This window comes from Leptinotarsa decemlineata, unplaced genomic scaffold (assembly GCF_025532065.1).
Source record: "Leptinotarsa decemlineata unplaced genomic scaffold, Ldec_3_MD MMD2_tig00001719_RagTag_RagTag, whole genome shotgun sequence".
NCBI classification, from domain to species: Eukaryota; Metazoa; Arthropoda; class Insecta; order Coleoptera; family Chrysomelidae; genus Leptinotarsa; species Leptinotarsa decemlineata.
In genome coordinates, this window is record NW_027412569.1 from 13,284,509 (window position 1) to 13,300,018 (window position 15,510).

Here is a 15,510-nt window from a genome sequence, read left to right on the forward strand (position 1 = left end):
TCTAAATTACTGGAATATAATGGTTTTGTGCTTTGTAATTTCCATTGAGATTTTAATGAAATCAAAGGAAACTAAATCAACTAAACCAACATCAGCAGTTTTTCATGTAACTAAAGCTTTCATCGATTGAAAAAAATGAGCAGAAATCATCAAGTATTCTATTCAGTCTGGATTCCAACACCCGTGAATAGTTTTTTTGTTGGTCCAACCGCTCTATTACGAAAGCCACAAAAACAGACCAGATTGAGCTTTCGAAATTTCCCCTCCATTAAACCGAATCTTCTCCTTTATATATTTATTCAAACCAAATGGAGCTGAAGCCCCGCTGATAGCCAATTCAGCAGAAAGAATGAATCGGCAGAAAATCGAAACTATTTACAGATTGATTGGCTTTTTATCGGAAGATGAAATAAAGACGCCACTCACCAGCTTGGGCGGCGAAATGTAAGGGAGTATTTCCTTCATTGTCTGGTTTATTCGGGTCTAATCCTGGCAACTGCAATATTTGTTCTAGGAGGTCGATTGTTCCATTTGAAGCGATGTAGCTGAACGTAGTCTGAAACGAAAAAACAACGGTCACGTATGTTGGAAAACGAAAATATTCAACGGGGACGTGGCCATAAATGTTGTCAATTGAGTTGAAATTGGATTTTTTTTACTACAAACCTGATAATGAATTATTTATTATTCATTATTTCGAATACTTCATCAGGAGGATCTGCTGTTTTGTCCACAATCTGTTTAGCTGGTGGTATATTTTATTCTTTTCTCAGTAGAAAATAAACATTACATCATTATTATGGAAAATGGTGTCAGAGGTGGGATAACCTAAACATTTTAGGTTGGAATTTAAAAATATAGAAAACTGTTGGGAATTGAATGGAACTATCACATTAACTTCGAATAATAATAATAATAAATCGTTTTCATTTCCTTCCTGATGTAACATTTGCGAAATTTAGCCTGAGGCTATTCTTGTACTTAACCTAAGTTGTACACTTGAATGGTAATGTATTACAAAAGCATTCTTATTGCAACAGAACTTATGTTTTTTTTTCTGATTGATTCGGCCGTTACTTGATAAAGATCTATAGTAATTTCATAAACTACAAACTAGCAGTAGCATGTAGCATAATGAACATAGTAGTCAATGTTCCCTCATCAACAGATAATTTCAATAAAGAACTCAATATCATCAAGCAAATTGCAGTAAACAAAGGGTTCAAATCCGAAATAATTAACAGAATATTTTCCAAAAAGGTCTATGCAAAAGCGATTCGAGACGTTTTTCCTATTGATTACTTAGATAATCAAAATCAAAATTATAGAGCTTCAACGTATTTTGGACAAACAACGGAAAAAGTGGCTTCATTTTTGAGAGAACGAGATATTAAAATTGCATATAGAACAAATTATACGTTGGAAAAGTTAGTTAAAAATAATGAAGACGAAATATCCAAATTTTAGAAATCAAGAGTATATAAATTGAAATGTGGAACGTGTCCTAAGGCAAGGTATATATTGGTCAAACCAACAGAACTTTTAGAAATCGAAGCCAAGACCATCATATTCCATAATTCATCCTGGCTGTTAATGGAAATTGATTTTCAAATGGTGTTTAAACTGATATCCGGATAAATGAAGCCAATTGATGGGGAACGTTTCGTGCATTTTGACAGCTAAATGGGTGAAAGATTTCTGAAACAGGGCTGAAGAATGAGGTGATACATGCAAATGATATTTGTTTCTTACATCTAATGAATGAAGAATCAACCTAAATATTACGAGTTTTTCGTAGTTTTCTGTATAGAGTCGAAGGAATTTTGCATTTGATTATTTTATGCAGTAATAAACAAAAATTATACTGTCTGCGGTTAGACATAGTCAACCATTTCAATTCAGAGATCTTATTCGAAACATGGTCGCAATTTTTAAGTGAAAATATAAATTGACAACATAAATTATGTACTTTCTGAATGCGATTTTGCTCATAATGATCAACTGATGATCAATTGAGTAGTTTAAATTTGGAAATGTTGAAATACAAGGTAATTCTTCTCGACCCAAACCTCGTGTTCAAAATATGTTTTCTCAGAAGTCTAAACTTGTACTAGCTGAGGACTAACAAGGTCTTACCTTTCAACGTGTGATACCTAACACGAATTTGATTGAATAAATATTTCATATGTAAATCCGGTCCACTTTGACAAGGTCATATTAACAGGTGAACAAAGATGGTTCATATTTTCACAATTTATATTTTCAATGCAGAGCTCAATTTCGAAATGAATTTAAAAACCGATAACTCCATAAGAACTTTTAGAATTACATGGCTTAAGCATTCGAGTATTAGAGTTTTCAGGTAAAACAGGGGCTGGAAAAATGCAATTTTTCTAAATAAACAATTCGGTGTGGAGTGTACCTTTCACCAAATATTAAGGTGAACAGGAAACCTGTATATCATGCAAAGTTGTCTCAAATGCCTTGTGACAATCGATCCAGGACATCTCGATAGAGTAATAACAAAAGAGGTTAAAGTAAGAGCATTGCTTATTTCAAGGTAATTCATGCATTCATTGAATATCAAAACGAAGCTGTCAGTTATAGAATTTTCCGTCCACCCTTTTCGTGTTTCTGTCTGCGAGGCGTGAATTAATAGATAAACTAGAAACAAAACAATCGACTAACCGTGACCCTATTATGACGCAGAATTTACATGCCACTGAGAATGCAGGTTGTCAGCTATAACCTATATTAACTTTTTCTGGCTTGAATATTAATGAACTGCGACCTCTAAACTTCCATGTAGAAATACTCCCTTAAAACGAGTCGACAAACAGCATCTGCTGACACACCCTGTTTTCTTTCGACTGAAATTTATTTATCATTGTTTCTCATAGTATGGGCTGGTGTTAACTAATTTGGTACTGAAAAGCCTTAGGACAAGTGTCTTACGGCGAAATATCGATGTATACCAGTGAGGATGACAGTGTTCCATGTAAGTGCAATTTGTTACCATTCACTTAAAGTAGAACTCATGTGAATGATATCTGATTTTGCTCCACAAAGGATGTTTGAAATACAAACTGAGTAGAGGAAAGTATCTTCTGTATAATCCAGTGTTCATATAGAAGTATTTGTTTCGAAAGAATTTTTTTCTGTCGTGTAATTCAATGTTTATATGAAAGTAGCTGTTACGCTTCGTTTCTATTAAGCACTGTCTGTTTAAAATCAGCTGTCACGCCCCTACGAACGACAATCCTCAGAAGTCGAAACTTGTGCGAGCTAAGAATTAACGAGGTCTTACCTTTCAACGTGTGATTCCTAACACGGGTTGGACGATAGCAAGTGAAAATCGATCGTTCAGACTAGGGCTTGAACCACCGACCAACACGGCATTCAATTCGAGTGAGTTTCAAAATTCGCCTGACTAGACATTGTCGAAAAACATAGAAAGTTTTATTTCTCATTCATCATGATGATCTCCAATCATGTAGCTACATCCATCAATTTTTTTAATGATAATTCACTTGGTAATGGTAAAGAGATGAGTGTAGATTGTTTTGCGGAACTCCCAAATTGAAATATTTTCAGATGTGATTTTTTTTAGTTGTTGACAATTGATACCTTCATGAGTTCAAACATGAGATCGACCAAAAAATATTTTCAAAAACTTTTTGTCATTTGCAACTTTTGATTTTGACAAATTGAATACCTATTTTAGAAATGGCCTGTATTTTTAAAAATCCATTCTAATGAAGTGTACAACTGAAATGATACAAGAGGAAATTCGGAAAAAATAAATTACGGCACAGAAAAACAGAAGGCAATTAGGTCTCTGCAGGGAGCAAAAAAACCCAGTTATCAAGTCTGACGATATAAATTACTCGAAAATAAATCATAAACAAAATTGAAATACAGAGTGCACTTATTAAATATTCAAAGAATCATGCAGAGTAACCATCAATCAACTTGATTGCTTTATTTTCTGCTCCGCAGGCCAGAGCCCAGTAAAAATGATTTGTTGAAGGGAAAACATTGACGTGAAGAAAATGGGAGCTATAAACATCAACATTGTTTTCAACAAGAATTCTCAACCGAAACTACATTAAACTACATTGAACTATAACAAGTTAGATGAGGGAAAGCAGGTGACAGGTATTTTCATCGATTTTTATTGTTTTTGACATGCTAGAGCCTGAATTTCTTTTCGAGATACTCAAGAATGGAATTAACCTGGTCATTGATTGAAAATATATAGTTTTCAACATTGAATAGTCCTTAATATCATCTGGAATATAAGACATCTGTACCTATCTCTTCAATGGAGTGTCTTAAGGTGGTCATAAAGCATCTTATAGCCCAAAGGATGTTGCCAGATATAGGCTGAGGCCATATACACGGAATAAGAATTCTCAGCACTAAACTTAGTATCTAAGAGGAGCAATGTTCTTAGAACTCGATGGTTTTTCGAACGTCATCAGGTTGGCTAAGCTTTGAACTACGATAGAGCTGGAGTATGTAGTTAAAATGGCTAAAGATGGCTAAAGAAATATTAATCTTGTTGACTCTTTTTGTCAATGTTGTCACAAATGTTTCAATCTGCTTGGATTTCTGTTGTGAAAATTCACAATGACCTATTATATCCAACGATAATAAACACACAGTTCCATCGAGCAAACTTCATTAGTCCCACATTTGCCAAACGCATCAATTGTGAAGGTTACCAAACAGAATCTGCAACGTCTTCTTCGACGCTCCAAATAAGTTCCAGCAAATTGAGTTTCCTTCAAGTAAAACAGTGATTTCATGTACTTTCGACATTTAACTACATAAAACTTTATGGCAGGACATGCGATGTTGGCACAAATTCGCTTTGAGCTTTTATTCTCTCTCAGATGAAAAGCGAACAATCTGATTTAGTTCCGTCAGGAAAGCAAATAAGTAGTGAGGGGAGTGAACTTTTGAAGCTCGGGAAGGAAATGAGGGTCGAGGATACGAAAAATGCTTTTTTATATACTTGCAAATGTGAAATTTTACAATGGCTACAGAGTTTGTGAAAAGTTAATCAGATAGTTTGGGGTGAATCTATCAAACACGCTTTCTCAGCTGGTGCTGCTGCCTCTTTAGGAAAAAGTTCCAAACTACGGAAATATCAGAATTTAGGAAATAATTATATCTTTCGCACAATAGCTGTTGAAACTTTTGGTGTTTTTGGTTCTGAAGTCTTATCTTTCATCAATGAAATTGGAAAAAAGGTAACCGATGAAACCCACGAATCAAGAGTCACATCTTTTCTCATTCAGAAAATTAGTATAGCCCAGCAAAGAGATAATGCAGCTTCGTTTTTCGGTACTCTCCCTGATTCCAAAAAACTTTATGAAATTTACTTTCCTGAAAACCAATTTCATAAAGAAAAGAGAGGTAATAAGAAACCATTTTATGAAATTAAAATAGAAGCAAATGGAAAGAATACTTTCTCTCAGCAAAATTCTCAAATGGGTTTCAAAGATATTTCGGATTGTTCAGTGATAAATTCTTCAGTCAAAACCTTTGGGTTAAATGGTTTAAAAAATATTGATAACACCTGTTTGATGAACAGCGTAATTACATATTTATCAAATACGAGATGGTTATTGGAATATTTGAAAAAGGATGAATTCATGAAAGATATCAATACTATTATTTCTAGTATGAAGGGTGCTTCAATGAAAGCGTTTGTAGAAGTCATCAAGGAATTGTGGTCAGAAGATTAATTTGATAAAGTAGTAAATACAGCCTCCCTAAAAAATCAGATTCAAAGCTTTGCTCCTCGATTCATGGGTAGTTACCATCAAGACGCCCAGGAATTGTTTCATTATCTTTCAGAAGGTTCACATGGAGACGTTAATATAATTGATGAGGAACCTAAATCAATTTTAAAGGAGATTGACGAAAAATTGAGCGACAGCGGAAATGCACAAGAGTCATGGCTCACATATTTGAGGATGCACAACTCTAAAATTGTAGATGACTTCGTTGGTCAATTGAAATGCACATACTGTGGATACTAATCAGTAACCTTTGATACTTTCTGGGATTTGTCTCTCTCTTCATACCACAAAGAACCGACCGATGGAGTTTGTGGCAATGCTTGGATTCGTTCACAAGAGAAGAAACTTTGGATGGAAATGAAAAACCGACGTGTTTGAAATGCAAGGAAAGGAGAAAATGCACACAGTCACTATCAATCCACAAGTTTCCCCATATTTTAGTCATACATTTATAAAGATTATCTCCAACGGAGAAATCGAATTTCCTCTAGAAGGATGAGATATGGACAATTTGCAGCAGAAAATGTGGCTACTTGTTGTTATAATCTATATGCACTTATAAATCACAGTGGGACTATTAACAGAGGGCATTCTGCAGCATACTGCAGACACCCGTATACTGGCGCGTGGTACAACGATTCACACGTGTCACCAATTTCACCAAAATCGCTTGTGATAGGAGAAGCATACGTCCTCTTTCATGTAAAGGATGGAACAAAATCGCACTTAATTTCTCACATGTACTTGTTCTGTTAATATATTCATAGTTATTTAAACATGAAGAATTGATTTGTTGACTGTGACCATTATTCAAAGTACTCTTATTCGAATATAAATTTTGTGCCCCACTATGGAGGAACAGAACCAATTTTGTTTATAATGACGTATCCGGCATATAATACTGAATATCTAGCAACTCAATGAAACATAATACTCCCCAAGCTTGGGTATTAAATTTATATATAGCTATCAGACATGACAACAATAAATCGTTCTGGCGAACCATTCTCTATACGACAATAGATATGATGTGGGATACTAAATGAACAGCATCTTCTTGCGGGGAAAATAGAATGTTTCATTGTCGCGTATTGTTTCCCTTGTGAAAAGACCATTTCCAGTATATTCATTCACTGTGTGTCGTTGTAATGGCGTCGACTCCTGAAATATACAACCTGTAGGTTTGATTTAGTTGAATTCACCTCAATTGCTTTGTTTCCATAATCAAATATCATCCAAAGGATACTAAAACATAAGCTAGCAGCAGGGTCGAAGTCATGTTTAGAGAAAACAAAAGCCAGGCTAATCGCCAATATCGAGTCATTCATTAAAGTGTTACTACAGAAAGTAGCGGAAAGCATGAGAAGGAAATCTGGGCTATCCCTGGGCTGATTGCGTTAGGTGGGGTACGATGGGGTACTATAAAGGTAACGCCACTGAAAATATGTAATCGTATTCGTAAGTAACAAGTACTAAACGCCCAATAGTCAAAAAATAATCTTCCCGCGTGTTTATTTTCGTTCAGTGATTTATTGCGACTAAGATTTCAGACTTTACAACGCCGATGTAATCATTCATTTCCAATTTATATGCTGAAATAACAAGCTCCGGAGCGATAGCCTCAATTTCAGTAAATTTCATGGCTAATGCCAAGGTATCTGTAAAAAAAACATATGGGATGAACGTCAGAAAATTTCAAGAACATATGGATCATAGTAATCTGAAAGATCAAAAATAATAATATACAGGGTGTAGTATTGAGGATAGTTATCACACGTAACAGTTTTATACGGGGGTTGCCTTTTATGTTTCGGGATATGACAACCCTAGGGTTGCAATTTAGCAACTGATAGCTCTATCGTGAAGTTGGATATTTTTGAGCTTATACGTACACAGAACGGTTTGACATACGCGCGCTATTTGTGTTGTTTACAGTAACTTAAAAGATTCATCTCGGCCCAAAAAAGGAATTAAATCGTGAACATTTTCGTGCGATTATTTTTTACAACTTTTAACGTGGATTAACTCAGCAACAGTGCATGGATGAACTTAATTCAATTTTTGGCGATGGAGTTCCATCAAGGACCAGTGTTTATCGATGGTATGATGAATTCAATTGTGGTCGTAGTTGGCTCCAAGACGAATTTCGTGAAGGTCGTCCAAAATCAGTTAATGTTCCGAAGACAATTGATACTGTGCACGGACTGATATTGCAAGATCGTCATGTGACTTATCGTGAGATTGAGACAACCTTGGGCATTAGTGGGACCAGCATACATTCAACACATCGGCTCAAACAACTGCATTTTTGAGCACCCAAAATATCGATTTGAAGAGTCATCCGCCGTATAGTCCAGACTTGGCACCGAATGACTTCTTTTTATTCCCGCACGTGAAAAACAAACTGACAGGATAACGTTTTTCGACCCCTGAAGAAGCTGTTGCTGTATCCAGAAAGCATGTTTTGGAGATACCTCAATCAGAGTAGCAAAAGTGCTTCGACAATTGGTTCAAACGCCTGCAGAAGTGTATAGATTTTCTTAGGGAATATTTTGAAAATCAATAAAGTGATTTTTGGTGATTATTATTTGTTTTTGGTCTCCAATCCCGAAATATAAAAGGCAACCCTCGTATATTCCAGACAAAATTTGACGAATGAAGGATTGTTCATTTTTGTCACGATCCAAAGAAATTTTTAACTTATTCGGAATATTCTAGAGATAACTCTCAAACCTTAATGGTGAAATTTAAACAAAGCATATTGTTTATTCTATGTGGTAGCCTTTTTTGGTGGATTTTAAGTCAGAAGTTATTTCTAAAACGTCAACAGTTTATGTCGGTTTCAAAAGCTCACACTATAACCAAACGTTCCATATCCTAACTATACAATAAGTGTTCAAAATATTTGTCTTTGAGATAACTTTTCCTGTTCAGAAATAAATATTTGCAACGATAGATTGTTCTTCAGTAAAGCAAATCTGTAGGGGTCTCAGAAAACATATATCACCCTCTCACCAATAATTGATTGAAATTATAAAACGAAAGGAACACACATTTTTCTTCAAACAACAGTTTTATGAACTGAATGATTTTGAATACCAAAACACTTGAAAGTTTCAAAATGAGTATAGAAAACAGTTACTGCCTCACTATCCAACTTTAATCGATTTTTTTCATTATGTGAAAAATCAAGAGTGCCTGGTGTTGCATTTTTCGGATGAAATGAGTACGTTCATTAAGAAGATACGGTACATCACTAGCTGAGTCGATATATTTCTGGAGAAGCTCTGTCACACTGATTTCGAAACAGAGGTGAATGATCTCGTGGAAATTATTTCTGGCCACACTTCAAAAGTCGCTTCTAGTAGACACTAAATTAGTTGCCTTCAAGAGCTGAAGATGGATCATTATGCTCCATGGGGAAACTAAGAAAATCTTATTATCTTCAAGTTCCCAATCCTTTCTTAAACCTATTTGTAAATGACTTGAATGGTGTTATTCTCTATGGTGAATTTTTGAATTCCTGTTTGCTGATGATCTGAAAATCCTCAAAGTTATTCATGACTCATCTATTACAGTGATATAATATGTGATGTGATATAAACTGATTGCCTTCTGAATTTCATAAATTACCTGTTTTCCGTAACAAAAATTCCATAAATAGTCCGTATAAAATCAAGCAATCGGAACTGGAAACAACAAATACAATTAAATATTTAGGAATCACTCTTGAGCCAAAAATATCATTCATATCCCATATTGCAAAACTTCTAAAGCACTAGAAATATTAAGTGTCACTCTTAGATCTGCAGAGGAATTATCTCTCCCATCCTTGAAAAATCATATATTGCTCAATCGTTAGATCAATAATCGAATATAACTTCACAATTTGGTGCCCTGATATAATGTGGATATTGACATGATTGAAAGTATTCACAACAAGTTTCTGAGGTACTTTGCGTACAACTTGTTATATCATACTGGTAAATATAACTATTAAAATGATATTGGACATTCATAACGTGAAAACTCTAGCTCTTAGATGATTATCATAAGATCTCACACTAATTCACAAAATAATCAATTCTCTGGAACTTGTTGAATTCTGAATGAGAATCCAAAGCAATTATTGACGTATCACTATCGTTTGACATATTATATTGTTCACAACTGGGGGCATTCCATATTTCACAGTAAGAAAATTTGGTGAAGGCTCTATCCAACGTTCTGTATATTGAGATACTTCGAAATATGAAATGTTTTCACAAAATGATTTCATCAAATCAACAAAGAATCTTTGTTAGTGAGTTTCAAAAGTAAAAGCAATTCTTCATCAAAATGTTACATTGTTCGGAACAGTAGCCATATCGTTTTGTTTCCATCAATTAGTCGACTAATATCGGATGCACAAATTGATGAGGCTTGTACATTCTCTCGTCGACCAAACCATTAAGGGTTATTCTAATTGATTGTTGTTTCTGTTGTCAATTGGAAGCTCGGCCCTAACAAACTAATTATATGTTACTTTGTTTCTGGGAAGATCTCTTTTGGAATGTATGTAAATAGAAATAAAATAGAAATGACAGAGTAATATTCAATTTAATTAATTAATCGATAATAATTTGAATGAGGAGTACAAATTCGGAGTGATTATAGGAAAATAGTTAATTGGAAAAACTTAATTATCCCAATCAAAAATAGTTTTGTACTCACTTTGAACAAAATGAAAGTTCATTTGAACTATGTTCTGAAGATCTTAACTTTTTCGGGTGTTGAAGTAGTATTTATCTTAATAATAAGGCATTTTCTGCTGCACAGCATAGTTGTTTAATCTTCTCAGTCAGTGTGGAATTTACAACAATTCATTTTGAAAGGAAAATTTATACGTCTCTGCTTCTTGAAATACAAATTATTTTCAATTCGTCATTCCATTCTGAGCAAATTCGGTCTCCTTATTTGTGTTCGTATTACATGTAGCCTTATTTATCGTGGATGTTCGTGATTGCACTCCCAAAGATAAGTCTGGCTGTTCTCTCTAACTTTTCGTTTTCAGTTACATCTGTGCAGCATAGGATCATATTTCATATGATCCTTCGCTGTACATATTATATTTTTCTTAGATTCTCATTCAAATATTCATGAATATGGTTCGAAGTACACCTACTTATATACTTTATTTCTTTGGCAAAACATGTTTCCTCATCTAACTAATAATAATAGCACACACATCCACCGTATTCGCCAGACTTAGCACCCAGCGACCACTGGCTATTCGCACACCTCAAAAAAATGCTCACTGATAAGAAATTTCGCTCGAAATTTCAGCCCAGGTGTATTTCATCAGTTCGGACTTCCATTGTCTAATACAGGGATCTCCAAACTTTGAAGCCTTCGGGCCATCATGATTTTTTCACTTTGTTCCAAGGGCCAATTTCTGCCCTTAACTATATTTCTAGACTAGGATAGTCGCAAAGTGCGTGACCTAAGCAAACTTACGCTTTTTTTGCATTTCAATTATTATTGTGTATTGTGACACTTAACGACATCTAGTATCGAGTAGTGGTACTATGTACTATCTTTTTCAGCTATCCGCTAGGTGGCATTAGGCGTAATTAAAATTTGGAATTACCGCGTGCGTTGGTTCGAGAAAGTTTTGGTTATAGCTAGTGTATTCCGATCACCTCGAGATGGCAGTTATAATTGCATATAAAAAGGCTAGCGGGGCAACTGCGAGTTAGTCTGCGTAGGAAAGGCGAAGGAAGCGAAACTGTCTATTGTGAAATAAGGTAACACTCGTCAATAAAAGTATTTTGAACAGGCTAAGGCCTGTTCTACCATCACTCTGGAGTAACCATTCCGTTGTAGGTCATTTTTGATGATGCCCAGTTCCTTTTCGAGACTTTCCTTTGTATAACAGATCCCAAAAGCACGGTCTAGTAGAGTTTTGATGATTCCTCTCTTAGTCGATTGATGGTGGTTGGATTTCTGGTTCAGATACTGTCCTGTGCCAGTGGGTTTTCGATTTACTGATGTTTCCCATTTAGCCCAGGTGTTATTATATGTTAAAAAAACTATTGGAATATGGAGGTATAGGTCAGGGTAGGCAAATACACAACTTAGACCGTGACACAATGTCAGTAAACATAGGAAATCAACACCACTTTCTAAATGAGAAAACCACCCCATTTACTACGATGTGTGTCTGATACACTCAACCAAGCCATCTGTTCTAATTCAGTTTCTATGTAACAGAAACAGCCGCTAATCAAACGAACATCACTAATGACGTGTTACTGATATTACTTGGAGCTTAAAATAGCCGCACCTTTATTTTTAGGGTCGTTCACATACTTAAAGCACAGCACATTGTACCGTGTCAAAGCTCACGTCTAAACTTAATCTAGTTGGCCACTTTAATTGCGTAATGAGACAGGATGCCGAAGCAGTAAAATGCATTAATCGATCAATATAATTTGATACCGGCTATATTGGCTTGCCAGAGTGTTTTGAGGGCAAGGATGCTTCTATTATGTATTGTTAAGGATATGAATAGAGCTTCGTATCAAGATTTTGAGTAGATGTTTCACACATCAAATGATGATTTTTGTAAGACGTCTGGAAATAGATTGAAATAATATGTTTGTAATGAGATGATCATATAAAAGATTCATGAATTGTATATGAATGGTCCTCATTTTATTGACGTTCAATTTGAGATGTTACGTATAAGCGTTTTTCGTGATTCAAATATGATGTAAAACGTATTACATCGCAAAGATCATCTTTGACTTGATCTGAACACGTTTATTTCCAAATAATGAAAACTTTTATTTCTGGAAAACCGTAGCCAGAGAATTTTAACCAAGATTGTTTGTACACGGTTAACATTGTATATGCAATACATAGGACAAATGATGGTTTTTGTAAGACGTCTGGAAATAGATTGAAATAATACGTTTGTAATGAGATGATCATAGAAAAGATTCACGCACACGTGCGTGCTTCTCACTTTATTGACGTTCAATTTGGGATATTATATATGAAAGTTTTTCATGATTCAAATATGTTGTTGAACGTATTACATGATGAATTCGTTCATTAACGGAAAAACATATTCCAAAGAGATTTTAAACAGACAGATTATAAGATCATCTTCTGTGAGAGAATCCAAACACGTATTATTTTAACGAATGGATTGAAAAAAACTTTTATTTCTGACCGGGATATTATAAGCTTATATCGTCATAGTTACGCTATCAATAAAGAGGGTCATAACTCCCTTGGAGCATTATAGATTTTATAATTCCCTCTACCTTTCACAAGTAAAAATAAATAGAAATGAAAACTGAACCATATTTTATTTATTCACGTCATTACAAATAATAAATGTACAATTTTGAAATGTTCCCTGAAAATTACTTCCGCCACTGGAAACAATTTCTTCTTTTGTATGGCTGGAGCTTCTGTTCACTACAGTCGAGGTACCTGCCTCTTCTGATGACAAAGTAGACAACATACGCGCCGTTTTATTTCTCAATTCGATGCTATCCTCCAAATACCCCTCCGCCACCGTGGAACTTTTCCAACCTCCGTGTCTTTTTAAGTTAGTCATAGTTGCTCCTGCATTGGCTAGAGCAGTAGCAGAAGTGCGACGAAGGCAATGTCCCGTATAGGAAGATGAGTTTGGCAATCCTAAATACATTGCGATTTTGCTGGGGATTTTCCCAAACATGTTTTTTCCAATTGGCTGAGATGTACATTTATTTTGTCGGAAGCTCAAAAAAAATCGTTCAATACCTTTAGGACGCAAAGACATATAAAGTCTTAATAAAGGCAAAGCGGAGAACAACTGAACATCCACAACTGTAAATTTCTTCGATACACCAGTTTTACTTTCCGGTACGTTCACTACCATAACGGAATCCCGGTCCTCTATATCCGATATCTTCATATTCAAAAGTTCCTGACTTCTGCATCCTCCAAAATAACCCATAATCAAAACAACCTATAACAAAAAAAAGGAAATAAATACACACAAAAAGGAAAATAAGAAAAAAATTACCTTATGCAATGAATGAATATCATTAGGAGCGTCCTTTAGGAATCTGATAACATCTTTAGGAGATAAAACAGCAGACTTTTTCGGCTTATAACTCTTACTCTTCCGTTTCAAAAAAGCCTGTAGTTCATTGAACTTGGTGATATCTCGTTTCTCATGTATAGTCACCATCGATTTTAGCATTGACCATTTAGTCCATAAAGAATTCGGACTATACGTTTCTGACTGAAACGAATAAACACAATTACTACCAAATCTACCGAAAAACATAGAAAATTCCTTACCAGTTCTTGAAAATATGCCAGAAATACAGTTTCAGTGACATCTTTTGGCATCTGTTGCTTGTTCAGCTTTTTTCAAAATATCCTCCATTATATTTGGGGTAGAAAACACGTTTTCACCGCAAACACAGCTTGATAACAAAGTTCTGTTTATAAACAAGTAACATAGCAACAACCTAGCAACAAGAAAACTCTACTATAATCAACGGTACCTGATTCAAATATACCGGGAAGGTAATGAATTGGTACATTTTTCCGTTTCAAAAATGAACAAAATTTTATTGAAATCGGTCAGAAATAAAATTATCTATGTACCACGGGAATTAATGAGCCTTAATAACCTCAGGCAATTGCTGTCCCTCGGGCCAGAGGCCCTCGGGACGCAAACTTTGCCATCGGTAATTAAGGCCCTCCTAATTCCCTTGATACATAAATAACTATTATTTCTGTGAAACCGTAGCTACAGGTTATTCAGCATTGCCCTACTGATGATACCTATAGTGGCCCGAAACATTGTTGTCTTGTTATTGTTCTCACAGTCATTTCAGAAATTTTCAGTCCATCGTTGACTTTATCTATTCCTGAAACCGGCGTTTTTTTGTCGCAATTCAATGAAAATAAAGTAACAAGGAAATATAGATATATCGTAGTTTATCAAATCATAAATTCAATCCAGTTCTCACCCTTATAACCCATTATGAAATACTACCACGTTACCAGCAATTTCATAGTATTTTTATGGATTTATTCCATCGATTATTAATTTAATATGCCATGAATTTTATATTTGTTTTTCTAGTTTATGGCTACGCTATGCATTGTGACCGAATAAAAAGTTCAGCATTTTTACGAGGCACTTCAAGTGTGATTCAAATCACGGAATGTTCTTTAGTTGGCGTAGATAATTTTTATTCAGGAATGACAGACAAGAAAAAGACAGCAAGCTCAAGATAAATTTTTAGGGTTAATGAATCGAAGAGGTTTTGTATTAAAGTGTATAATATTTTAAAATTCTTGGAAAGCGCTTTCGACTTTCGTCATCATCAGTGCTCACCTGAAAGTAAGTGATCTAGTTGAAAAGGGAATTTAGTGAAATTGAAGTTGTAAAATTTTTTAAGGTTAAGAAATTTGGAAAAATTGTTTGAGATTACTTACTTGTCAGGCAACAAGAAGTATCAAGATAAGTGAATTGTACATTGTAATATTTAAATTATATAAAACAAAATAGGTTTATAGCCAAGAAAATACATTTTTGGATTCAGGCCATGTGGTTCAGTCAAAGTATCTTATGAAGAAGGACAACTTGAGACAGAATGTGTCAAGTGTCATGTTAAAATAATGGTACCAACTTGAGGAG

General features: G+C 34.8%; 2 protein-coding genes across 2 annotated transcripts in view; both read right to left on the reverse strand.

Annotated features, from left to right (window-relative positions):
- Positions 1–15,510, reverse strand: part of LOC111517335 (uncharacterized) — an 88,801-nt gene that overhangs the window by 27,623 nt on the left and 45,668 nt on the right. Inside the window, 1 exon segment of the mRNA XM_023173451.2 lies at positions 427–556. Coding sequence (XP_023029219.2) covers positions 427–556 — 130 coding nt within the window.
- On the reverse strand, positions 12,979–14,207 carry LOC141482656 (uncharacterized). The gene is made up of 4 exons (XM_074176235.1): positions 14,157–14,207; positions 13,876–14,097; positions 13,698–13,818; positions 12,979–13,662 (listed from the first exon to the last, which is right to left on the reverse strand). The coding sequence occupies exons 1-4, from the start codon at positions 14,205–14,207 to the stop codon at positions 13,613–13,615; spliced, it is 444 nt and encodes a 147-aa protein (XP_074032336.1). The 3' UTR covers positions 12,979–13,612.